Raw genomic sequence first — 27,517 nt, 5'->3', positions numbered from 1 at the left:
GCGCCATGTGACTCCCTGTCCTGCACCCCAGGGCCCAGGAGCGCACCGTCACCCTCCTGAAAAGCCTTCCTTCCACACAAATCCGATCCGGTCATTTTCCAGTTTGGAAACCCTCCGTGGTCCCTGCTGCCCCTGGGAGCAGCTCCAGGCTCATTAGCTTGGCCCACGAGGCCCTTCACAACCAGCCTGCCTCTCCAGCCTCATTTCCTGTCACCCCCGTCCCCCGCCCTGCACTCGGTGCTCTCCTGATGGCACCCTCCTCGCATTTTCCATGCCTTTGCACGCGCTTACCCCTGCCTGGACAGCCCTCTGATGAACTGACCCATCCTCTGAATGTTGCATTAGCATCACATGCACAGTAGTCAAAACGGGTGGAAAGGCCAGACCTGTCCTCCAGCACCAGGGCCGTTGCCCCTGTGCCACATAAGACAGGGGCGGGAGCCTCTCCGTCCTCCCTGCCTTAATGCCTGTTGCCTTGTTGCAGCAGTTGCTGGAGCAGCTGTCGTTTTTAGCCTCAGAAAAGTTCTACTAAACTTAATGGAATGATACATTTTGGAGCTCAACTTGGATTGAAAAATATTCAGTTGAATGAAACGGAAGTCTTTCCTGAACTTTACATGTGGTCCCCCTGTGCCGGCTCTATTACAGGATGTCATTCCTGGAGTGATGACCTGGAAGAGGTTCCAGTGCCCGGTCCTCTCGTCCCTGCCCGAAACCTCGAAGACAGAGATGACGCAGAGGTAAGCCCAGCTCCCCGTCGCCTCACGGAGGTGTGTGTGCCCTGCAGAGTGCAGAGGCTGCAAGCTCAGAAGTTACCTGCCAGTAGTATGTCAAAGCGTACTTTTAGTGCATCGTGAGGGAAGTCTGCTCACCAGAGGAATATGATGGTGTGTACAAAGTCATATCTTGACTTTATCTTAATTGAGATATACTTTATTTTTTTGACTTTTATTGAAATATAGTTGATTTACAATGTTATGTTAGTTTCGGATGTACAGCAAAGTGACTCAGTTATGTGCGTGTGTGTGTGTGTGTGTGTGTGTGTGTGTGTACATATATTCCTTTTTACGTTCTCTTCCTTAATAGGTTATTACAATATATCGAATATAGTTCCCTGTGCTATGCAGTAGGCCCTTGTTGTTTACTTTTATAAATTAGTGGTGTGTATCTCTTGATCCCAAACTCCTGATTCATCTCCACCCACTTCCTCCACCCCCTCTCCCCGCTGGCAACCACAAGTTTGCTTTCTAGGTCTGTGAGTTTATTTCTGTTTTGTAAATAAGTTCATTAGTATCAGTTTTAGATTCCACATATAAGTGATATCATATGACATTTGTCTTTTTCTTTCTGACTTGCTTCACTTAGTATGATAGTCTCTAGGTCCATCCATGTTGCTGCAAATGGCATCATTTTGTTCTTTTTTATGCCTGAGTAATATGCCATTGTATATATGTACCGCATCTTTGTTTTTTAACATCTTTATTGGAGTATAATTGCTTTACAATGGTGTGTTAGTTTCTGCTGTATAACAAAGTGAACCAGCTATACATATACATATATCCCCACATCTCTTCCCTCTTGCGTCTCCCTCCCTCCCACCCTCCCTATCCCACCCCTCTAGGCGGTCACAAAGCACCGAGCTGATCTCCCTGTGCTATGCGGCTGCTTCCCACTAGCTATCTACCTTACGTTTGGTAGTGTATATATGTCCATGCCACTCGCTCACCTTGTCCCAGCTTACCCTTCTCCCTCCCTGTGTCCCCAGGTCCATTCTGTATGTCTGCATCTTTATTCCTGTCCTGACCCTAGGTTCTTCATGACCATTTTTTTCTTAGATTCCATATATATGTGTTAGCATACGGTATTTGTTTTTCTCTTTCTGACTTACTTCACTCTGTATGACAGACTCTGGGTCCATCCACCTCACTGCAAATAACTCAATTTCGTTTCTTTTTATGGCTGAGTAATATTCCATTGTATATATGTGCCACATCTTCTTTATCCATTCATCTGTCGATGGACACTTAGGTTGCTTCCATGTCGTGGCTATTGTAAATAGTGTTGCTATGAACACAGGGATGCATGTATCTTTTCGAATAAGAGTTTTATTCAGATACACGCCCAGGAGTGGGATTGCTATATCATATGGTAGCTCTTGAGATACACTTTTAAAAAGTCAATGTCACAGGTGGCTAGTTGGCCATGCTTCAATAAAAGCAGACACCAATCCATATAATTCAGCCGAAATAGCCTGGTCCATTTTTAACATTGTAGTTGCCAAGATTCGCCGTCCACACCCTCCATATCCACTCCCAAATGATCCACCTCTCTCCATGCCCCAGCCTGGCCGTCTACCGGGCGGCCCCACAGCTGTCATCACACAGAGACAGGGCAGGTAGATGAGAATATTGTTAGACCAAAGAAGGAGGAAATTTAGAGTAAGCACATTTTTGCTAATTTGCTCATTTAACACCTCTCCAGAGCCCTAGGATCTCAAACAAGTAGACTGATGCCTTTTCTTTAAGACACGGCCTGGTCAGTGACCTGCTCCTGAGCCCTGGAGTTTGCTTCTTTGGCCCATTGTCCTTATAAAACGTAGTGAAATGAGTCGCTGGTGAGCAGATGTGACTAGTGTCCCAACACAATGACCATCAGCAGCGACATTCTGCTCAAACCCTTCGATTCAGGGTGAGGCCCAGCCCAAGTGGGGGCAGAGCCCTGCCACGGCCCAGGAGTGGCCAGCTCTGCCGGAGCACCGCCGCCAACCAGGGTCGGCAGGGACACGCACCCTTGACTCCCACCAGCGAGTGCCGGCTCTTCCCCGTCACCAGAATGGCTCGCAGCCTCCCGGAGCTGTGTGGCCCTGGCCACGCTCTGTGGCCAGCTCTCTGGGCCCAGTCCTCTCGTGCAGAACACAAGCCGATCGGGCTTGCTGTGAAGACCCCGCTCAGCCTCGACATTTTCGTTTTAGCAGAGGTAGGAAGGCTCACCCCGATGTGCACCTACCCCGTATGTACCACCCGTCACCGGCCCCTCCCCGGGTATTTGAGGAGATCGTTGCAATCCAGTTTGTGACCCTGGAACACTTACCTTTACTTCTTCCTGCACTGCCAGGCAAAAAGCTCTTCCTGAATGAAGCAGAATCTAGGCTTGTCCACCTGCTGTTCCCTTCGGGTTATTTCCTCGGTGCTTCCTGCCCCCCTCTGCCTGGAGATTAACATGAGACCAAGATTTGGCCCACGGTAGGGGCTCGAAAATATTAGTTCCTTTTCTGTGAGTTCATGTTACCGAACCAAACTTGGGTCCACTCGCCTGTGCACAGCAAAGCCAGTCTACTGACACCGGCTCGCGGTGGAGGCAAGTGCAGCGTTCGTTGCAGGCGCCAAGCAAAGAGTCAGTCAGTTAAAGGTCAGGAAGCCCCAACTCCCCGGTGGCTTCCAGGGAAGCATTTTTAAAGGCCAGGTGAGGGAGGGGCGTTGCAGGGTGTGTGATCAGCTCGCGCACAGCTCTCTGGGTGGTGGTGAGGTGACAGGGTGGTGTTTCATCGTCAGTCCTCAGGTGTGGGGGCTACGTGCTCATGGTCAAGTGGTCAACTTCCGCTTGACGGGTTTCGGCATCTGTAAGACAGCTGAGGAATGTGCATCAGATACTGTTACCTGGGTACACCTCAGAGAGGAGCCATGGCAGAGGACATAGGGAGGGGTCTGTACCTCCCCACCAGCCAGACAGAAGACGGTCACACACCCTGCAGCCCTCACCCCAAATTTTGCCTTTAAAAACGCCTGCCTGAAAACCACTGGGCAGTTCTGGGTTTTTGGGGCACAAACCACCTCGTCTCCTTGCTGGCCCTGAACCTTTCTCTGCTCCAGACTCCGACGTTTCGGGTTGCTTGGCCTTGCTGTGCGTCAGGCACACGAAATTGTTTGGTAACATCATTAGCATATTTCTAGAATCTGAAAACTCCAGAATCAAGGGCTGGGTGGAACAGTGACCTTGTAGGGAGAAGGAGTGCTTTGGTGTCTGAGAGACCTGCCTCGTAACCCGCTAGCCCTGTCACCCACTCTGTTTCCCTGGGCCACATTTACCTATTACTGAAGCCCGTTGAGCAATCATTTCCTCATCTGTGAAACGGGGACGGTGAAGGGGTCCTCACGGACCACGTGAGTTGTAAGGACTCAAGTGGTGCATCTAGCCCCATCCTTAGCAACCCTTCCCACTTCTGCCCTCCCCCACCCACTAAACCTTGCGGTAACTCTGCTGCCACCATACGGCGATGGCCCGCCACCAGCTAGACACACGGCCTCATTTTGCTGTGGGGTGAGGGCACTTCCGAATGGACCGCAGTCATCAGCAGACCAAACACAGCTGGTGTGGGTACCGTCCAGAGGCTGAATACGCACATCGAGCAACGGCAGGCAGTGGACACGCCGGGGTCCACCAGCTGTCGGCAAGCACTGGTCTCGGGAATTAAGGAAAAAAAGCCTGTTTTTTTTCCCAAAGCAATGTTCTTGGAAAAAATCTCACGAGGCTGTTCTTTCAAAAGGCACTCAGAACGCAGTCACCTTGGGCTTGAACTAACCATGAATTAAATGTGAATTAAATGTGAATTAAACAAGAAAACTCCCCAGCTAGGACTTGTTACCTCCAGCTTCTGTGCCCAAGTGCTCTGTTGGCCAATTTGTTTCATAATAAACCATAATTGCACCACAGATTATAAAATCAAGAGAGGATTCTTTATTTCTTTGTCATGGATTTCTATGATGTAAGACCCTAGATAATGTTTTTATTTCTAAAAGAGTTATAGAATTATAATAGTATTCCCTTTTAAACTTCCTACACATCTGCTAATGATATTTCAACTCTGCGGTCATTTTTCTTGAATAGGTTACCTATTTCTTAGCTGCTATTTCCCCTGTATTTCTGCCCCTGAGAGTTGCTGTTAAACCAAGCAGTATCCTTAGTTAATGTTTATTCACTGCAAGTTATTTTTGCATTCGTAATGATCAAAACAGCTCACTTGGGTTCTTTGCTCATTAATAAATTCAGAGAGAATTTACTGAGTGTCTGTGACTTTCATGCAAGCTGAGGAAGTAGCGACAAAGAAGTCATCTAATCCAGTGGTGCCCAGACTTTGGGGTTTTATAGACAACTGAAATTTCCAGAATAATCTTAGGAATTGACTTAGAGCTGTCGGCGTTTTACTTTTCCAAGAAAGGCATGAAACAAAACAAAGCAAAACAAAACCCCCAATCTCCGTCCACTGCCACCACCCTTTCAATTCCAGAGGAACATATTAACACATGGAAAAGTAAGCAGGACATGGTCTCAGAATTTTAAAATTAGGTAAGTTTGATCTCATGAAAAACCCTTGGTTGTTGCCATTCTGTCTTCCAGACCACCCTGGCCCCTGGGGAGTGGTCCAGGCTTCCACCTTCTCCCACCCTCCTCTCGGCTACACGCGCTCTGAGGTCTCAGTGGGATTGTCCGTTAGAACCTGTGTTCTCTGTCACCAAGTCAGTAAATAGGACTAATCTCTGGGTGGTGGAAGCCAGGTCCCTCTTCAGTGAGGAATGGTGTTAGAGACCAAAATCTGGGTTCCTGGTGCACACATCATTACTGGGGGTGGAGCGGGGGAGTCATCTCTTGGCCTCCTCAGCGGACAAGCCGGAGTGTGTACGTGGGGAAATGCATACATATATGTGCACACACACACACGTATGTACACATTCATACAAAAATACATGACTGCATACATCGACACACATATGCACATGTCCATGTGCGCGTAGGCACCCACACACACACCTACACCCATTTTCCACATCATGAATCCACACCGGTGCCTGTAATCCCAACCCACATTCATGGAGTTGCTGCTTGCTTTTCCCCGGTCCATAGTGGTCTGTCTCTTCTTTGCCCTGTGAGAACCCCTGGTCTCCTATCACACTCACTCCCTCAGTTTCATAGAACGTCAATAGTTTTATAGAACTGTCAATAGTTCTATAAATAGTTTCAGAATTGCTTCACCTATAACCACTTTAATAAACAAGCATTTTTGCTTATTAAACAAGGAGAAGAAACTTATCTCCAAGACGTATCTGCACGCACCAAGGAGGCTTCAATTAACCTCCTGGCTTTCCGTTCCTGCCGCCTGCCTTACTCTCTGCCTGCAGCCTTTCTAGAGCCTGCGAGGAGGTCAGTTTCCTGCTGTGGGTCATTCTTTACTCTCTTCTATGAGACAACACTCCTCTCAGCTTCTAGAAACTTATTCCAGAAAATTATCTTAAAAGTGTATCCATTTGTGACTCTTTTCCTATTCTCTTTGCTGTTGTGGGTTCCTCTAATATCATTTGAGAGGCATGTTAAGAAGGTGTTGAGACCCAAAAGAGGGGAAATTTTTTTAAAAGGTGAGTGTTTGCTCCACCAACTTGAAACAGAAGTCTGCCGCCGACTTTAAAAATAACAAAATGTCTTTTCTCCCCATCTCAATTCTTTTGATGTCCTCAACACCCAGTAATTTGTATATGAAGCTGTAAAATCATGATACCAAACAATATATAAGGGGGTGGGGAGGAGGTTTGAAACTGAATAAACAGCTAAGGAAGAGTATAAACGTGGGAAAAAATATTAAGAACAAAAAAAGCGAACTAACTGCCCCACACCAGCCCGACCCCTGGGAAATAGTGTAAGTTTAGACACCACAAGTTTGACAGTTCTGTTTCTAAACTCTGGGAAATGTCTTTCTCAAAACCGAAGTATAGTTGATTTACAGTAACACCGGGAAGTGTCTTCTCTGGCCCCATTCTCTTGGGTTTGACTGGTACCTATCGCAGCCCCGCCTTTACCTCTAGGGAGACATGAGTGGGTTTGCAAGAACGAAGCAGGGCAGAACAGTAGCGTAAAACACCAGTGGTGGAAAGGAAAGTGCTTTAGGAAATTGTGTAAAGACCCCGAGACTACAAATGTGTGATTTTTCCACAGCTGCGATTCCTTCAATTTAGCCATGCTTCCTATAGACGTCCCTGCCGTTCTTGATGCCTTACCAGAGGAAGACAGAATGGAGACCCTCGAACGGTACTCTTTTACTTTTGGTCTCTCGTGATGTCTATTTTCCAGAAATAGTCCCGGTGCTGTGAGAGATTTCCAAGGAGCGCCCAGTGCCCGAGCTTGCACCCCGGCCGAGACACGGCTAACACCCAGCCATACGCCCAACTAGATAGGATGCTGGATTCGCGGTGGAGAACAGCCTAAGGTCTCACACTGGCTGATCTTTCCGTGCTGCAGGCGCTCAGGGGAGGGGTGAGCGGAGGGGGAGCTGAGTGGGCTTCCAAGGCTGCAGAGTCGCCTTGACTGGGGTTAGTACTCGAAGGGTGGGTGGGGTTTGGAGGGGCATAAAGAAATAGAGCGCCCCCAGATAAATAAAAAAGAGAAAAAAGAGAAAAACGAAAACAAAGGAAATTTTAAAAGAAAGAGCGAAAACAAACAAAAAAAAAAAAAAAAGGAAGAAAATAAAAAGAAATATCAGCCCCAAACTAAGCTGCTTAAACTTGACTTTACTGATGAGCATCCAACATCCAGTGGGAATGCATCCTTGAATCTCCTGTGGCTGTACCCACTCGACCATTTTTCCCTGTAGATAATCAGTGAGTGAAGTCCTGAATATCTGAGGCGTGTGTCGGTTTTCGTGAGACCTGCCCCCACCCAAGTGTGACACTTGAGCGCCTGAAGCCTGGAACCCAGGGTGAACAGGGAGGTTGAGTGTCCGCCACTCAAACCCCGGAGCACGAGGGCGTTTCCTGAGGACACTGTAGCCGGGCGGGCGGGGATGACACACGGTTACTTGAGGGTCAGCGCTGGGGACAGCTGGGGAGATGCTCGGCAGACCCCTCCCCCATTCAGCACTGATGCGCGGGCCCCTGGGGCTCGGTTCCCTCATCTCTGAAATGGGAAGAGTAGTACCTGCTTCTCAGGGGTTGTCACCCAGGACGACGGCGGGCGGGGGGGGGGGGGGGTGACCGACATCTACTGCGCACTAAATGGGCATCTGGCAAAAGCCTCGCTCACCCGCAACAAGGTCTTGCTATTTTCCACTCTTGAGGGGTGAGGAAAGCGCTAAGGGGAAGGCGCTCTCCGCACAGCGCCGGCTTCGCGCGAGACTGGCCCGGAGCCGCTGCTCAGCGAAGCTTACGGATCAGAACGACTCCGTGGGTTTCAAGGTGTTTTCCCAACAGAAAACCGCTCTGCCCACCTCTGTTTACGCATCGCTGTCAGCAGAGGGTTCCTGCTGCTAATTCTAAATTTTGAAGCCTTCGTTGATCTTGGGAGCATTTCTCTGAGTGTAGCAGAGACGGCCTCTCTCAAAAAAACTGTCCCTTCTAAAGAAATAGACTTGTGGAGACCGGAGGCTCACCGTCCCAGCCTCCCCTGCAGTTACGTCATCCATGTCACTCGGCCTGTGCCGAAGGGACAGGAGCAGCCGTGAGATCTCCTCCCGAGGGCAGGGCCAGGATGGAGTGGGCTCCTGCGCCCTCTCTCTCGCTGCTTCGTGGAGCTGGAACCCACATGTGCAGGGACCCAGCTGTAACCATCCAACACCCAAGCTCGAGGCCAGGGGTCCGCAAACGGCCGAATCCGGCCTGCCACCTGCTTTTGCAAACCGTTTTATTGAAATACAGCCACACTCATTCATGGATGTGTTTTTCCATGATTCCTTTCATGCTGCAACAGCAGAGCTGAGTAGTTGTATAAGAGACCCTACGACCCGCAGAGGCCTTTACAGGAAAAGTTTGCTGACCCCTGCTCTAGCGGATCGCAGAGCCCAAGATAAAAATAACCTCGGTCCCTGCGATGTCTTCTCTCACCCATAGGTTAGTTAGAAATATACTGTTTCATTTTTAAAGCAGTCGTGGATTTTTTTACTCTTCTTTGCTATTGATTTCTATTCGAATTCCATGTGGCCATAGAACATTCTCTGAATGATTTCAATCTTTTGAAACATTCATGCTCTCCTTATGGTCCAAGGTATGGTCAATATTGGCAAATGTTCCACGTGCACCTGAAGAGAATATGAATTCTGTAACCGCATTTCTAAACTGCTTTTTTTTTTTCTTTTTTCGGTACGCGGGCCTCTCACTGTTGTGGCCTCTCCCGTTGCGGAGCACAGGCTCCGGACGCGCAGGCTCAGCGGCCATGGCTCACGGGCCCAGCCGTTCCGTGGCATGTGGGATCTTCCCGGACCGTGGCACGAACCCGTGTCCCCTGCATCGGCAGGCGGACTCTCAACCACTGCGCCACCAGGGAAGCCCCCTCTAAACTGCTTTTTATTCTCTGCTTATAAATAACCATTCCCACTACTGTGGGTTGGTAGAAAGCTATTTGTCAGCCTTATGCTTTTTAACGTAGATTCCAGAAGAGTAGGTGGGAGGAATGTTGAAAGAACTGCGTAACTCTTAAATGACGACAATATTTCTCGATTTTATTCCTTTTCAGCGAGCTCTGTGAGCAGAGTATAGACATCATGCTGACCCCAGAAATGATGGCGGTGGAATTCCCTATGTTGAACTACAAGGACACCAAGAAGGAGAAGTAAGTGGATGCTTTGATGGCTTAGGAAGAGGCAGCCAGGATAAAGTTCACCCTACGGGACGCACAGAACTGCCGTGCTGTTTGGATCTAAGAACGTGTCAAAAGGGGCACGTTTCCAATGCTTCAGATGTTTAGATGTGTATTTTATGCATAGCGACGCTCCCTCAAATGTTGTTGGCAAATAAACCTTTAGAACAGAGTCCAGCATTCCCATTTGCTTATCGTGTGATTTCAGAGCTGTGTTTGTTTCTTATGAGTAGCTGAATGAGCTTCATGCAGTATCAGAGGCCCAGGCTCTGGAGCCTGGCGAGACCTGGGGCCGCAGCCCATTTAGCGCCCGTGCCGCCTGCAGCTGCATTGCTCATCTTAAGTAACTGGGCAGTTGTGAGGGTTAGATGAGATGCCAGTGCGAAGACACCGCTCCAGCTGCTCGATGTGAACTCGCTTGGCACACGTGAATTCTTCTCTTTGCCTCTCCCTCAGGGGCCAACTAGCCGAGCAAACCGTCACCCTTCAAGAATTGGTTTTGAAGAATACTTTGGCAAAGTAAATAACCACCAGAGTTCATATGGTTTGTAAGTTTGAAATTCCAGTTATCCTTTTTAGAATTCTTTTTCTCTTTAAAAAAAAAAAAGTCTTTTTTGGGACTTGCCTGGCAGTCCAGTGGTTCAGACTCCGCACTTCCACTGCAGGGCGTGCGGGTTCAGTCCCTGGTCGGGGAACTAAGATCCCGCATGCTGCGTGGCCAAAAAACAAACAAAAAATCAGTGATTTAAAAAAGAGTCTACTGAAAAAAATAAAAATAAAGCCTTTTTTTTACTATTAAAATGTTAGAAACTACAGAAAAATATAAAGAATAAAATAAAAACAATAATCCTACCACCCAGAGGCAGTAACTTGTACATTTTGATGTGTGGTCTTCCAAGGATTTATTTGTTTGTTAGTTTCAATAAACCATAAACACCTATTATATTTTGTTAAACCGTACATACAGTCATCACTCGGTATCCACAGGGGATTGGTTCCAGGACACCCCCATCCTGAGTACCCAAATCTGTGGATGCTCAAGTCCCTGTATAAAATGCTGTAGAATTTGCACATAACCTACGCACATCTTCCCAGATACTTTAAGTCATCTCTAGATTACTCATAATACCTCATACAACGTAAGTGACTTGTAAATAGTTGCCAGCGCACGGCAAATTCAAGTTTTGCTCTTTGGAACTTTCTGAAATTTTTTGTCATCCGGGGTTGGTTGAATCTGAAGATGCAGGGCCTATGGCTACAGAGTGCCGACTGTATGTGTTGCCATGTATTCATACATGCATACCTTATATATATATGAACTCAGTCATATTGTTTTATCTTCTAGAACTTTATTTAGCAGTATAGCATGAACAGAGCTGTATAGACACAGACATACGCCTTTGTATCTCGTTCGTGGGTGTGCCATCGTGTGTTCACACGCCCTTCTGATGATCACATCACCTCTTTCCAATGTTCTGCTGTTGCCAGTAGCGCTGCAACAAACCTCCTTGTGTCATAATTCCTTGAAAACTTATCAGACTGTCTCCTTGGGATAAATTCCTAGACACATAAATGCTAGGTTCATGTTCATTTTAAGGTTTTAATATATAGTGCTTCACCACCATCCAGAAAGTTCATCAACAAACCTCCTACCAGCAGAGGTCAGGATGCGCACATTCAAATGCCCTGAACAACGTGTTACGGTATCAGGCTTTTTTCTTTACCAATATGATAGGTTTTTAAATGACCATATCATTGTTTGAATTTTAAACGTCTTTGTTTACAAGTGATGGTAAAAAATTTCCTATGTTTATCAGTTGTTTTTCTTCTTTTATGAAGGGATTTTTTACCTATATTGTAGAAAGTGTTTATCTTTTTCTTACTTATTTGTAAGAGTCCCTCATATTTTAGGGATAATTACCCTTCCTGTGGATACTGTAAATTTCTCAGTTTGTCTTCCTTGTTTGGGGTGTTTTGGGGAGGCCCTGCCTTTTTGGAAGGGAATACCCACATATCTTAGAGGAGCATGGGGTTCCTTTGGTTTGTTTGTGATAGTAGCAGAGGCCTACAGCAAACCAACACTCTCAGAAGGTAGACTGGCAGTTTCCCGTAAAAGAAAATCGAGGAAATAAAAATTTTAAATAGAATTTCAGTGAGCATCGGTTTTAAGCAGCTAATTAACCATAAAATATCATGTTACACTACAGAGCACATAGAACCTCTGACACCTCAACAAAGACATGTACTTTGCATTCTGTTTCAGGTTTCAAACAAACAGTTGACCAAGAGGCTATTTTTCAATTAATTTTTTTAAAATCATTTTATTTATTTATTTTTGGCTGCATTGGGTCTTTGTTGCTGCATGTGGGTTTTCTCTAGTTGCGGAGAGCGAGGGCTACTCTTCATTGCAGTGCACAGGCTTCTCATTGCGGTGGCTTCTCGTTGCAGAGCACGGGCTCTAGGTGCGCGGGCTCAGTAGTTGTGGCTCGCAGGCTTAGTAGTCGTGGCTCGCGGGCTCTAGGTGTGCAGGCTCAGTAGATGTGGTGCACGGGCTTAGTTGCTTCACCACCTGTGGGATCTTCCCGGACCAGGGCTCGAACCCGTGTCCCCTGCATTGGCAGGCAGATTCTTAACCACTGCGCCACCAGGGAAGTATCCCTAAGGGATACTTTTTTTTTTTCAATTTCAAAAATTACCCCTGGACTTAGAATGGTTTGCCCCATGAGTGGGGCAATATCTAATACCTCTTTGCTTACTTGGTATTTAACCTGGTTTTTCACCATTTTCACTACAGAAGCTAATACTGAATGCCATTGGATTATCAAATGATTATTGAATGAAGTAGAACTTATTACTTTATATATTCACCCAAAGTGGAAGATCTTCTTTTCTTGTTTAATGTATTTTAGCTACTTTACCAAAAAAAACAAAACCAAAAAAACCCAACAATGAACTCTAAACATTTTCTGCACAACTTAGCTTCCAATTTTTTTTTCAAAATACACATACATTTCACACATTTTCAATAAATAGATCCATGGCCTTTTGAATTCATCTATTTTGCAGTTTAAATTATTTTTTGTACGTTTTTTCATGTGTCATCAGTTTATTGGCTGCATAGTATTCCAACTGATTGATATCCCACAGATGATTTTGTTTCATTTTTTTCAAATTTTTATTGAAATATAATTGATTTACAGTTGTGTTAGTTTCAGGTATACAGCAGAGTGACTCAGTTATATATATGTGTATATATATATATATATATATTCTTTTTCAGATTCTTTTCCCTTATAGGTTATTACAAGATACGAGTAGAGTTCCCTACGCTGTACAGCAGGTATTTGGTTCTGAAATTCTCTCCAGCGCATAGCAAGCATGACCCAACGCTCAGCTCTGTCTTCTCTCTCCTTGTGCCTTTTCCTCACCTCCTTCAGCCTCAGCCAGAAGCAGACAGAGTCAGACACACACACACCAGAGCTTGGTCAGACAGGGATAGAAATAAAGAACCCATCAGTGGGACTTATTGTCCCCACGAAGACTGCTGTCTATTGGGTTTGTGGCAAATATTTATTTTCACGGATGCAAAGAATCATCTGCTCTCCCTCGATGGCTGTAACCAACCCGAGAGATTCTTTGCTGCCTTGATGGTGATCACACCCTCTCAAGACCCACTAAGGAGAATCATATTGCAAACGTCCAAGAAACTGTGAGAGTGACTTTAGTTGCCAACATATCATTCAACTCCCCTTAGATTATCATATCACTCAATCATTAATATCTTTAAGGGCTGCCATGATCTATATATTTTTACACTGATTCCATAAGGTGGTGCCAATTGTTTTTTTAATTATACACATTAGGGAACATTTTAGTTCTTCATTTTCAGATATTTCTGCTTTTTCAAAACTTTCGGGTATTTGCCAAAACTTCACATTTCACCCTCTTTAGGAAATGTTTCAGAAGCACTGAAGTATAGTTGATTTACAGTGTTGTGTTAGTTTGTGCTGTACAGCAAAGTGATTCAGTTATACATATATATATATATATATATATATTCTTTTTCATATTCTTTTCCATTATGGTTCATCACAGGACATTGAATATATCTCCCTGTGCTATACAGTAGGACCTTGTTGGTTATCCATCTTATAGCTAATAGTTTGCATCTGCCAATTCATCCCTCCCCCGCCTTGGCAACCACCAGTCTGTTCTCTATGCCCATGAGTCTGTTTCTGTTTTGTAGATACGTTCATTTGTGTCGACTTTAGATTCCTGCTGCTGTGAATATAGGGGAGAAGCACTTAATTCTGTATTGAATTCTTCTATCTGGTCAGATCGTATAGCTGAGCTCACAGTCCTTAGACATCTGTGCTTCCAACCAAATACACTCATCACGTCCTCCCAGATATTTGGAGAGTTCTACCCCTCGCCACACCGGCGACATCTGGCCTCCACATCAGCCACTGCTCTACCCAGGTGCAGAGCCCTCCCTCTTGATTCCCACCTTCTGGAACTATGGCCAGAGTCAGAGATACTGTGCGTCCACTCGACTCATAAACATGAAGAACCGGCTCCCGCCAACTGAGCCTTCAGAAGCCATCCTGCCGGGATGTGTACGAGTAAGTTCTCGTCTCCCCTTTGCAACAATCCTGGGGGACGGGATGCACACCAGGTGTGCGTCTGGAAACGGCGGCTGAGAGCTTAGGTCACGTGGCTCTGCTAAGCTACTGGTGCGGCTCAGACTGGAAACCAGGCTTGAGCCACTTACCAGTTGGGTGTTTCCACTGGTAACTAAGTGATCGCTAAGCGGGGTTTCAACTGTGCATGCGGATAAACAGCCCTCCGACCTTCACAAGGCATCTCTCGCACCGCTGGGCCCGGCAGCAGGTTGGTGGTGTTTCATGAGGGCCCCGATGCGCCTTGCCGGGTCTGTGTTTGATGTATATACTTAGAGAGGCGAGAGACCAAGCACAGCCACTGGAGAAGGCAGGAGAAAAGGTGTTTGAGGAGATGAAGACCCTGCGGGGCAAAGCTCTCAACTCGTTGACTCTAGAGTAACAACAGTCACCGGGAGGTCAGTTCCGCTCACTTGCTTTCTGCAGGTCACCGTGGTCCTCTTGGTCTGTTTACGTTCCAGCCATTTGGGGAATTAAAGTTTCCAGAGGAAAAAAAAATTGAAATGTGGATGATGTATAGATTTTTAAATTATTTTTCTCTGTAACAGTAAAATGTCATCAGTATGATGGCAATGTTTGGAGCTCCTGGCTGCAAGCTTTAGCGTGGGAGCAAAGGCTTCCGGAGTGCGAGAGGCCAAGCGCCCTCTGGGGGGCGGGGGAGGGGCTGCTCCACCCCCCCCCGCGCCGTGACCGCCAGCTCCCACGGCCCCCCAGCACCAGACCCTGGCTTTGGCGGCCGCTCCCGGAAACAGCAGCTCCCCAGCGGCTGTGACGGGGGCAGACCCAGGCGGGGGGCGACCGGAGCCCGCAGACTGGCTTGGGAGAAGAGGGTGAGGCCTCTGCAAGGGTTCTCAGGAGCAGCTGGGGCGCGAGGGCGTCGCCTCGGGCCCAGGAGTCCCTGCGAAGGGTCAGTGGCAAGCAGGCCTTTTGACCGTGTGTGGCAGCATGACTCCAGTTCTTACGCGTAGGCTGGCTGCGCGTCAGCATCACTTGGAGAGCTTCAAAAACAACAGCTGAATCACTGCTATTCTTAAAATGGATAACCAACAAGGACCTTCTCTACAGCACGGGGAACTCTGTTCAATATTCTGTAATAACCTAAATGGGAAAAGAATCTGAAAAAGATTAGATACATGTATATGTATAACTGAATCACTTTGCTGTACTCCTGAAACTGACACAGCACTGTTAATCAACTCTACTCCAATATAAAAAACAAAACAAAACAAAACCAAGAAACAGCCGAGTCAGACTTCCTGGGGTAGGTAGGACCCAGGCAGTAATCATCTCTAGAGCTCTCCGGAGGATCTGATGTGCAGCCCAGACTGCGACCCACTGGCCTCCAGGATGAAGTCCAGATTCCTCACGGGGGGCTGCAAGCCCCTGCGTCTCTGGGTCCCGCCTCTAGCTTCCTCTGCCCTGGCGCCAGGCTCTCCCTGCGGGGCGGTGGGGGAACTGGCCTGGGCAGCCATCTGGTCCCAGGTGAATCCTGGTCCTGTTCTCATCAACCACACGGCTTCCTTAGTGTCTGTGAGCTTCCACTTTCCCCGTACGACCGGCTCCAGGGCTCGCCTCCCATGGGGCTGTGAGGATTACATTAGGAAATGTGAAAAGTGTACCTGGCATTAAACAAGAGTTCAGAAATCTGAGCTCCCCTTAACTCACAGGGCAGGACCGAGGCAGCAGTAATTTCAAAATTCTTTTTCATTTTGAAATAATTTTTTTTTTTATGTTCCCATATCTCTTCCCGCTTGCGTCTCCCTCCCTCCCACCCTCCCTATCCCACCCCTCCAGACGGTCACAAAGCACCGAGCTGATCTATGCGGCTGCTTCCCACTAGCTATCTACATTATGTTTGGTAGTGTATATATGTCCATGCCTCTCTCTCGCTTTGTCACAGCTCACCCTTCCCCCTCCCCATATCCTCAAGTCCGTTCTCTAGTAGGTCTGTGTCTCTATTCCTGTCTTACCCCTAGGTTCTTCATGACATTTTTTTTTCTTAAATTCCATATATATGTGTTAGCATACGGTATTTGTCTCTCTCTTTCTGACTTACTTCACTCTGTATGACAGACTCTAGGTCTATCCACCTCATTACAAATAGCTCAATTTCGTATCTTTTTATGGCTGAGTAATATTCCATTGTATATATGTGCCACGTCTTCTTTATCCATTCATCCGATGATGGGCACTTAGGTTGTTTCCATCTCCGGGCTATTGTAAATAGAGCTGCAGTGAACATTTTGGTACATGACTCTTTTTGAATTATGGTTTTCTCAGGGTATATGCCCAGTAGTGGGATTGCTGGGTCATATGGTAGTTCTATTTGTAGTTTTTTAAGGAACCTCCATACTGTTCTCCATAGTGGCTGTACCAATTCACATTCCCACCAGCAGTGCAAGAGTGTTCCCTTTTCTCCACACCCTCTCCAGCATTTACCGTTTCTAGATTTTTTGATGATGGCCATTCTGACTGGTGTGAGATGATATCTCATCGTAGTTTTGATTTGCATTTCTCTAATGATTAATGATGTTGAGCATTCTTTCATGTGTTTGTTGGCAGTCTGTATATCTTCTTTGGAGAAATGTCTGTTTAGGTCTTCTGCCCAGTTTTGGATTGGGTCGTTTGTTTTTTTGTTATTGAGCTGCATGAGCTGCTTGTAAATTTTGGAGATTAATCCTTTGTCAGTTGCTTCATTTGCGAATATTTTCTCCCATTCTGAGGGTTGTCTTTGAAATAATTTTAGACCTAAGGAAAAGCTGCAAAGCCAGAATGGAGAGCGCGCATACACAGTACTCAGCTTCCCCTGATGTTAACCTCTACTGTGGCACGATCACCAAAAGCAGGAAATGAAGACTGGCTCTGCGCTGTCGACTCAGGGGCTTTCACTGTTCAGGAGCCACGTGGCGTTTAGTCTCAAGTCTCCTTACTTTCTTCTCACCTGTGACAGCCCCTCAAGTCCCTGAGCCAAGCAGTTCCCAGCCAGCCCGCTACCAGGGCCCTGCCTCACAACAGCCCCTCTTTTCTTGAGGAAGTTTGAGGGCGTCCGTGTCTTACACCAAGGAGCTGAATCAGATCTCAGGACTCAGCCAAGACATGGACACGGGGGTCTGGTGACACGTTCTCCAACAGTGGTGTCTTCAACAGATGTTTCTTTTCAGATACTCTGTTTGCGGGAAGTTTGTTAAAGCCCTTGTGAAAAGAGGGGAAGCGACGCAAAGGAAAGAGCTAGAAGCATATACAGAAGATCAACAGACGATACGTAGATTCCCCAGGCCCTTGTGTATGCACACACACATGCCCTTCCCAGGCCCAGCTCAATGTCTTGCCAGCTAGAGGCCCGCAGAAGGTGGGCCCTTTTTGATACACTTCCTCTCCCTGATGGTAGAGTTGACCTGAACCTGAGGACAGGCTACTCTTCAGGTCCCCACTGCCTGGAGCTCGGCCGGCCACCCCTGGGGCACCAGTGGCCCTGCTACTCCCCCTCCCACCCGGCCTTCCAGAAGCTCTCCCCTCTGCGTCAGGCTGATGCGTCTGAACTGCAAGCCTGCACAGGATGCCCAGGGCCTGTCCTGTAATCACTGTCCAGCGAACTACTCTGCACCTTTCCCTGGATCCCACGTCTAGAGGACTTACCAAGACTAATCTCCTCCTGCCTCGCAGTGCCGAGGCACCTTTAACCTCCAGCACCGCCAGAAGTCCAGCTGGATTAGCCGAGATGGCTACAGCAGAGACAGGAAGGTGGTTACCACCAGCCTCGGCTGTTCACATCATGACCTGCAGGAAGGAGGGCCGCCAGTGAGCAGTCGTGGAAAGAAACATCGTTCTTCCTCTTTCTGTCTTTCCCACCAGCTGCAGAATCCCTAGGACAAGCGCTGTGGGCGAGAGTGCAGAGCCTCTGCGCCCACCAGAGCCAGTGGAGCCACATGTCTAGTCTTTACTGGGGAGGGTGCTGACATGATGGGGGCAGTGCTGGGTGAAAGATGAAACTGAAGTTTCAAAACAGACAACAAGCCTCCACCAAAATGATACTGTCCCAGTAACTGATACTGACTGACAAATTATAGATTTGGACTGTGTGTCCTTAAGGGACCCTGTCAGTAAGCAGGGAATCAGTGAAGAGTACAGCTGGTAGCAAGCACTGGAAAAATAAAGTCATTTCATTTATCCCTCAATGAGCTGATATCACTCAGTCAAACTGTCCCCACTACAGTCACCACCAAAAGTACCAGCTTCTGATGTCAAAAAGATACCAAGGAAGGACAGTCAGTGGAAAACTAGGATCTCAGAAGTGAGAGGGGGCTGTGCAGTGCAGCCTAGGCAAGGGGCCCAGGGTCTGATTTGGTCTCCGCGGGTCGGTATTATAATAGACAGCATTCACGTTAAAGTTAGTAAAAAAATGTATTTGTGGCAATAAGGAAGCTGGTATTCAAGAAAAGACAAAAAAATTTTTTTATATTAGAAGGTTTAAGTAGTCCATTAAATTGGAGTTAAATTTAAAATGGTATGATTCCATGACATGTTAAAAATCTCTCTTTTCGGGGCCTGCCCCTAAAGTGGCCTCCGCGCTCTCACCCACTCCCAGGGCCAAGCAGAGTGGTCTAACATGCGCCCAAAGCGCCTAGATTTTGGCTCTCAAGCACAGCTCCCCGAAAGGAAGCCAGGAGCCGTGGAAAGTGTCTGATCCTGTGTCTTAGGGCAAGGATAATTAAGATGGGCCTGGAGTACCAGTGTGCTGCCAGAAAGAAAGTGTGCTTTCAAAACGATCCAGGGCAATTTTAAAGGATAAAGGAGCCAGTTGAAAGGGGCTCCCACTGAGCAGCTGGTGACAATTTGGGGACTAGAAAGAAAGCAGTAGTTCTCTGCAGAGCCATAGGAGGCATGCTAGAAAAACAAAAGAAAAGAAAAAGAAGGCATGTACGAGTTTATAATGATGTTTACGGTATGTTGGCAAAGCCAGACTGTGTGTATACTATATACTATATTCAAGTTTTGGTCAGCATCAAAATTTCATCACTACAAATCAAACAGCTAAAATATTCATTGCACCCCTGGTAGGGGATGTAGAATCTTATCAGCTCTACTCAGGCAACGAAAAATTATGGAAGATTTTACTATTACAAAAAAAGACACAGGCTTGGGAAGTCCAATTAGCTCCACAGTGACTCAGCCTAATAAATACTGACTCATGATGAATCATCCTGGAAATCATGCTGGACCCCAGTCCTGGGCAAGAATATCCCACCAAGAGTTCAGCCTCCAGCACCTCAGTGTGAAATGGCCCGAGAGGATGGCTGTGTGCCCTTGGGTTAGGAAAGCACATTTGTGGTGTCCAGATGAATAAAAGAATCTGCCTGGGTTGATATTTGGGTGCTGGGTAGGCTATCTGTAATAATGAGTTTTATTCCACTGTTTTATATGTACTTCATTTAAGATGTTTAGAACAGGTAAGAGAATCTGTTAGATTTATGTCCATTTTATTAGATTTATAAGAGTTGCTTAATGGTTTAGTAAGGTTTTGCTTATTAGATTTGGCTCGGGAATTAAACTCCTTGGGACGGGGTGGCTATTGGTGTATTTAAGAGTCGGCTAAGTCAAATTTGAAAGTATGGTTTGAGATGCCCGAGGGAATTTGATCAACTGAGTACAGAAGTGTGGGGTAAAATTAAGGAAGATTTAATCTGTAAAGCCCGTGGTTAACTGAAGGCTAACCAAAGAATAGGGAGAAACAAAATCTTATTTTCATACAAAGATCACTGAATTTATTAAGATAACAGTATTTGCAAACTGACGTTTTAGGCTTTTAGGCTTAAGAGATATGAGATATTTAAACTTGATACTTTAATCAACTGAATAGTAATTAAAATATAAGTGGGCTTCCCTGGCGGCTCAGTGGTTAAGAATCCACCTGCTGCCAATGCAAGGGACACGGGTTCAAGCCCTGGTCCGGGAAGATCCCACGTGGCGCGGAGCAACTAAGCCCGTGCGCCACAACTATTAAGCCTGCACTCTAGAGCCCGCGAGCCACAGCTACTGAGCCCGCGCGCCACGACTACTGAGCCTGCGCTCTAGAGCCCACGAGCCACAGCTACTGAGCCCGCACGCCACAACTACTGAGCCTGCGCTCTAGAGCCCGTGCTCCGCAACAAGAGAAGCCACCACAATGAGAAGCGCATGTATCGCAACCAAGCGCAGCCCCTGCTCGCCACAACTAGAGAAAGCCTGCACGCAGAAACAAAGACCCAACACAGCCAAAAGTAAATAAATAAATTAATTTATAAAACATAAGTAACTCTTTAAGTATTCCTTTCATGCCCAAAAGCCCCCTCAGAAAAATTTTTAGGGAAAAATAGAAAACCTGAAAAGCCCTATAACAAGTAAGGAGATTGAATCAGTAATCAAAAATCTCCCAACAAAGAGAAGCCCTGAAGCCTACGGCTTCACTGGTGAAGTCTACCAAATATTTAAAGAACTAATACCAATCCTTCTCAAGCTTTTCCAAAAAACTGAAGAGGAAGGAATGCCTCCTGATTCATCCTAGAGGCCAGCATCACTCTGATACCAAAGTCCGATAAAGACACTACAAGAAAAGAAAACTTCAGGACAATATCCCTTATGAACATTGATGCAAACGTTCTCAACAAAATAGGAATTCAGCAGCATATTAAAGAGATTATACATCATGACCAAGTGGGATTCATTCCTGCAATGCAAGGATGGTTCAACATATGAAAATCAATCAATATAATACACCACATTAACAGAATGAAGTACAAAAACCACATGATCATCTCAACTGATGCAGCGAAAGCATTTGAGGGACTTCCCTGGTGGCACAGTGGTTAAAGCTCCGTGCTCCCACTGCAGGGAGCCCGGCTTCAATCCCTGGTCAGGTAACTAGATCCCACATGTATGCTGCCACTGAGAGTTTGCATGCCACAACTAAGGAGCCCGCGTGCCACAACTAAGGCCCGGCGCAACCAAATAAATAAAAATAAATATTAAAAAATAAAAGTATTTTAAAAAAGCATTTGAAAAGTTCAACTCCTTTTCATTAATAAACACTCAACAAACTAGGAATAGACGGAAACTGCCGCAACATAATAAAAGCCATATTTGAAAAATCCACAGCAATGGTGAAAGACTGATTTTTCACTAAGATAGGGGACATGCCAAGGATGCCTACTTTCACCAGTTCTATTCAACATAGGACTAGAAGTTCTAGCCAGAGCAATTAGGCAAGGAAAAGAAATAACAGGCATCCAAATTGGAAAGGAAGAGGTAAAATTATGTCTGTTCATAGATGATATGAAATTATGTTTAAAAAACCCTAAAGATTGCACGAAAACCTGTTAGAGCTAATAAATGAATTCAGCAGGATACAAAGTCAACATACAAAAGTCAGTTGCTATATACTAACAATAAGCAATCTGAAAAGGAAATTATGAAAACAATTCCATTCACAACAGCAACAAAAAGGAAAAATACTTAGGAATGACCTTAACCAGAGAGGTGAAAGACTTGTACACTGAAAACTACAAAACATTGCTGAAAGAAATTAAAGAAAACATAAATAATGGAAATATATCCCATGTTCGTAAATTGTGGACTTAATATTATTAAGATGGCAGTACTACCCAAAGTGATCTAAAGAGTCAATATAATCCCTGTCATTTTTTTTTGTAGAAATAGAAAAACCCATCCTAAAATTCATATAAAATCTCAACTGATCCTGAACAGCCAAAATAATCTTGAAAGAGAAGAACAAAGCTGAAGGATTCATACTTCCTGATTTCAAAACTTACTACAAAGCTACGGTATTAAAACACTGTGATTACCAGCATAAAGACACACATATATAACTGAATCACTTTGCTGTACACCTGAAACTACCACAACATTGTAAATCAACTATGCTCCAATAAAAATTACAAAAAAAAAAGAGGCATACATATAGACCAATGGAACAGAATAGAGAGTCCAGAAATAAATTCTGGTATATATGATCAAATGATTTTTGACAAAGGTGCCAAGACCATTCAATGAGGAAAAGACAGTCGTTCAGCAAGTGTTACTGGGAAAACTGCATATCCACATGCAAAAGAATGAATTTGGACCCTTACCTAACACCATGTTTAAAAATTAACTCAAAATGGATCGAAGACCTAAATGTAAGACCTAAAATTATACAACTCTTAGAAGAAAACATAGGGCAAAAACTTCACGACACTGGATTTGGCAATAATTTTCTGGATATGACACCAAAGACATAGGCAACAAAAGAAAAACAATTTGGACTCTAAGAAAATTTAAAATCTTGTGCCTCAAAAGACAATATCCTCAGAGTAAAAAGGCAACCCAAGAATGGGTGAAAATATTTGCATCATATATCTGATAAGGTATTAATATCTAGAGTACACTGAGAACTCCTAAAACTCAACCACACACACAAAAACCCAACCCAATTCAGAAATGGCCAAAGGTTTTTAATAGACATTTCTCCAAAGAAGATATACAAATGTCCAATAAGCACATGAAAAGGTGCCCAAAATCGCTAATCATTAGGGAAATGCATATCAAAACTACAAAATACCACCACACACACATTAGAATGGCTACTATCCAAAAAAAAACAGAAGATAAATGTCGGTAAAGATGTGAAGAAATTGGAACCTTGAGCACTGTTGGTGAGAATATAAAATGGTACAGCCCCTGTGGAATACAGGATGCCAGATCCTCAAAAAATTTAAAAATGAAATTAACACATTATGCAACAAGTCTACTTCCGGGTACATACACAAAAGAATTGAAAGCAGGGTCTTGAAGAGATATTTGCACACTCATGTTCATAGCAGCATGATCATAGTAGCAAAAATGTGGAAGCAACCCAAGTGCCCATCAACAGGTGAATGGATAAGCAAAATCTCCCATATTCATGCAATGGAATATTATTCAGCCTTAAAAAGGAAGGAAATTCTGACACATGCTACAACATGGATGAACCTTGAGGACGTTATGCTAGGTGAAATAATCCAATCACCAAAAGATAAATTCTGTATGATTCCACTCACATGAGATACTTAGTGGTCAGAATTACAGAGACAATGTAGAACGGTGGTTGCCAGACAGTAGAGGGAGGGGAATGGGAGTTACTGTCTGATGGACGTAGAACTTCAGCTTTACAAGATGAGTTATGGAGAGGGACAGTGGCGATGGTTGCACAATGTATTTAATACCACTGAACCATACGCTTTAAAATAGTCAAGATGGTAAATATTATGTGTACTTTACCACAATGAAAAAAAAAAAGCAACCATCAGATGCCCTGTAATCCGTCATTCCCCAGGGTCTTATCCCTGTATTTATTTCCTGTTTATCCCCTAATGTAGTCCCAACCACCCACCCCTTGCAGCCCTCCCAAACTGTGCTGTGACTTTACAATGTTTGGTCCATCACCAGCAAATTGCCCACACCTTCACCTGTACTTCAGGGGTCCACAGACCTTCTCTGCAAGGGGCCGGAGAGTAAATGTTTTAGGTTCTCTGGGCAGACTGTCTCTGTCCTCGCTACTCGACTCTGCCCTTCTAGGGAAAAGCAGCCACAGACAGCGCGAAAAGGAAAGGCCTAGGAGCAGGCAGGGCTGACCCCTGACCCTCTCACAGAGCAGCTGGGAAAGTGAGCTGACAGGTGTAACGCTGCTCCGTGGACTGTACAGTGCGGATCACCTGGGAGGAGCCGGCAGCAGAGGCTATGGTAATAAAAATCCTGCTCAGAGCCTCCGCCAGCAGAGAGTGCTTCCCGACGGGAAAGGACGGGACCCGGCGGAAGGACGGGGCCTGGGTTCCGACGGGGGTTCCGCCAATGGCCGCCTCCTGACCCACGCGGAGACGCTGGTCCTTCCAGAGCGAGACGGGACGGTCCAGGCCACCTGTGCGGAAGGAAGCTCAGCCCCGCCCCCGAGCGTCCCACCCCTTTGCCTCCGCCCTCGGGGCCCCGCCCCCATAGCCGGGCCTGCGTGCTTTGCGTCCAGCCCCGCCTCCAAGAGTCCCGCCCTTCTGTCTCTCTCCCGGGGCCCCGCCCCCAGAGCCGGGCCGGCGTGCTTTGCGTCCCGGCCCCGCCCCCAAGAGTCCCGCCCTTTTGCCTCCGCCCTCTGAGCCCCGACCCCGGAGCCGGCAGGTGAGCTTTGCGCCTGGCCCGGTCTCACCCTGCGCACGTGCTCGGCGTCCTGGGCTGCTGCGGAGGCGGAGGTGAGCGCGCGGAGCGGGCCGGGCTGACGTGCGGCTGCGGGCGGGCTCCCTCGGAGGTGTGTTCCAGCCGCGGGGCGTAGCCTAGGGGTTGGAAGTGGAGTGAGGGTCCTGCGGCCCCTTCTCGCCGGGCTGCCCGCAGGATGGGCGGCACCACCCCCCAGGCCTCCTTGGAGCGCGCGGCCTTGGCGCTGGTGGGCCTGGGGGCGTTGGGACCTTCGCCTGGCACCTTTCTTCCCCGGCCTCAGTTTCCTCGTTGGCGAAAAGGCCCAAGTGATGTGACTCCTCAGGACTCTGCTGCCCCCTTGTTTGCAGCAATCAGTTTGCTGATTAAACACTTCTCGGACAGGAGAACAGGGAGCTTCAGCGAAAGTTAAATAATTGTGAATTTTTACTGAAATATTTTCGGATGAAATAATAGGATGCCCCGAATGTGTTTCAAAATAAACCAGTTGGAGGGGAGTATGTGTGGGATTAGAGGCAAAGCAAGACTGGCCATGACTTGATAGACTGAAGTTGGTTTATGATGTACTATTTTGTCCACCGTTCTGTATGTTTGTAATTTATCATCAGAAATACTCTATAATGAAAAATCTGCTGTGGACGCCTGTGTTCAAATACTGGGCCTGTATTAGTCTGCTAGGGCTGCAGTGACGAGAACTGGGTGAGAGACATGTCTTTCAAGGTGTCAGCAGGGCTAGTTTCCTCTGAGGCCCCTCCCACTGGCTTGTAGATGGTCACCTTCTGGCCTGTGTCTTCATGGTCCGTCCTCTGCGCCTGTGTCCTAGTGTCCTGTTCTCATAAGGACACCAGTTATATTGGATTAGGGCTCATCCTAATGACCTAGTTTTAACTTAGTTGCCTCTTTAAAGATCCTATCTATGTCTAAATACAGTCACATCCTGAGGTCCTGGGGGTTAGGACTTCAGCATATGAATTTGGAGGGACACAATTCCGCCCACAGCATGGCCGCTTTACGTTTGGGATTTTGACCAGTTAGCCTGTCTGTGCCTCGGTGTTCCCTGGTGTAATGAGTCACAGAGGTGTAAGGAGTCCGTCATTAAATCATGTCTGCAGCACTCTCAGAAGTGTGTCGAACACGTAGTAAGACTGAGTGAGTGGAACATGCTTCATGTGTCCTGGGATCGTGCTCAGTAGGGGTGGGTGGTGGAGTGAGGGGTTGGTTGCTTGGTGCTGTGCCTAGCCAAGGGCATCAAAGTTGTAATCACAGCCATTTCCTCAAGGGTGTCTGCTCCTTGCTGGGCACCGATTGTTGCGTGTGTGTTCACTGACAGCACAGACACCCTCTGGTGGGCCGCTGTCACATGCCCATCTGACCCGTGGGGAAGGCGATGCAGAGATAGGGCTGGAGCCTGTGCTCTGACTACCGTGCGTGCGTATCGCCTCCGTTAAAGAGGATGTGGCCCTGGGGGTGTTCAGTCTGCAGGTAGACCCGAGGAGCTGTTGGCTCACTTCTCTTTCTCTTGGCCCAGGTTTACAGAGGTGGCAGCCCTCATGGCAGGTCCCCTGTGGCGGGCCACAGCCTTTGTGCAGAGACACAGGACGGCCCTGTTGGTGGGTTCCTGTGCAGGCCTGTTTGGGGCTCAGATCTCGTACCACCTCTTCCCGGATCCTGTGGTCCCGTGGCTGTACCAGTACTGGCCTCAGGGCCAGCCAGCCTCCCTGTCCCCAGAGCTGCAGAGCCTGTTCGAGGAGGTGCAGCAGGATATCGGGGTCCCCTCGGGCCACCGCTTCAAGGCCTTCACCACCTTCACCTTCCAGCCTGTGAGCGCCGGCTTCCCGAGACTCCCTGCCGGGGCCGTGGTGGGCATCCCCGCCAGCTTCCTGGGTGACCCAGTGACCAACGCTGACCGGCCCGTGGTCGTCCACGGGCAGCGAGTGGACTGGCAGAGCCCAGTGGGTGCCCGGCTGAGAGATGCCCTGACTCTGTCCCACGACGCCCAGAAGTTCGCCTTGGCCAGGGAGGTGGTGCACCTGGAGAGCGGGGCGGCCGCCCTGCAGGCCCTGCCAGCCCCCGCCTGCCTGGTGGGCACCTGGGCTCTGGGCGTGGGAGCCAAGCACGCCCTGGGGCTCTACGGAGGCCCCATGAACTTGCGAGCCGCCTTCAACTTGGTGGCGGCAGTGGCGGGCTTCGTGGCCTATGCCTTGTCCACGGACTCTCTCACTCACTCCCTGGAAGCCTGGCTGGACCGCCGCACGGCCTCGCTGTCCGCAGCCTATGCCCGGGGCGGGGTGGAGTTCTACGAGAAGGTTCTGTCGGGCAACCTGGCCCTGCGCGGCCTCCTGGGCCGGCCCGGAGAGAAGCTGTACACGCCCAGCGGGAACGTGGTTCCCAGACACTGGTTCCGCATCAAGCACCTGCCCTACACGGCCCGCCGGGACTCGGTGCTGCAGGTGTGGAGGGCGGCGCTCAGCCCCCGCAGCCCCTGAGGGCCTCATGGCAGGGGGGGTTCCAGATGGAGCAGGTACCACCCCGCCCTGGACTTGGGGGGGGTGTAGGGGGGAGGGGCGCTCCTGGGGCCTCTGCGCCCGCAGCCCGGTGTCAGCAGACCTGCCGGCTGTGGAGCTCAGCAGCCCAGATTCTCCCCCCCTGGGCCTGACGGGGAGAGAAGGTGTTGCTGGAACCCAGCAAGACCTCCTGGTAGGAGCGCTGGCCGAGGGAGGGGAAGGAACAGGCCTGCGAAGCCGAGGCCCTGCAGTCAGGAGCCTGGACGCGCAGAGCACAGAGCGGGCTTGGGGAGGAGCTGCGGTGAGGGACGATGGGGGCGAGGCGAGCGGGGCTCGCCGGGAGGTGAGGAGGGCGGAGCGGGACAGGTGGGCAGTGGGCCAGGCCTGGTGTCCCACTTGGGACCCAGCGGAGGCTGCGGCCTTGCCCGCTTGTCTGCCTCCAGCCCTCTGGATAAAGCAGACCCCACTTTTTGTTTTCCTATTTTATCTTTTTATTTTATTTTTTTAACGTCT

The 27,517-nt window shown here is 47.7% G+C and overlaps 2 protein-coding genes across 2 annotated transcripts in view; both read left to right on the top strand.

Moving 5' to 3' along the window:
- The window catches only part of CFAP221 (cilia and flagella associated protein 221), an 84,519-nt gene extending 69,846 nt beyond the window's left edge, over positions 1-14,673 (top strand). The window contains exons 21-24 of the mRNA XM_060015751.1: positions 649-740; positions 6,982-7,074; positions 9,490-9,585; positions 14,568-14,673. Of these exons, the coding sequence (XP_059871734.1) occupies positions 649-740; positions 6,982-7,074; positions 9,490-9,585; positions 14,568-14,673 (387 nt within the window). The remainder of the gene's footprint in view (positions 1-648; positions 741-6,981; positions 7,075-9,489; positions 9,586-14,567) is intronic.
- A 9,768-nt stretch (positions 14,674-24,441) lies between these two features.
- Positions 24,442-27,017, top strand: TMEM177 (transmembrane protein 177). Its single transcript, XM_060015750.1, has 2 exons — positions 24,442-24,538; positions 26,029-27,017. The coding sequence occupies exon 2, from the start codon at positions 26,051-26,053 to the stop codon at positions 26,984-26,986; it is 936 nt and encodes a 311-aa protein (XP_059871733.1). The 5' UTR covers positions 24,442-24,538; positions 26,029-26,050; the 3' UTR covers positions 26,987-27,017.
- The last annotated feature ends 500 nt before the right edge of the window (positions 27,018-27,517 follow it).

The sequence above is a fragment of the Delphinus delphis genome, chromosome 7 (assembly GCF_949987515.2).
Source record: "Delphinus delphis chromosome 7, mDelDel1.2, whole genome shotgun sequence".
In the NCBI taxonomy this organism is placed as follows: Eukaryota; Metazoa; Chordata; class Mammalia; order Artiodactyla; family Delphinidae; genus Delphinus; species Delphinus delphis.
The sequence above is the reverse complement of the archived record's forward strand: the minus strand, read 5'-3'. Positions and strand labels throughout refer to the sequence as shown.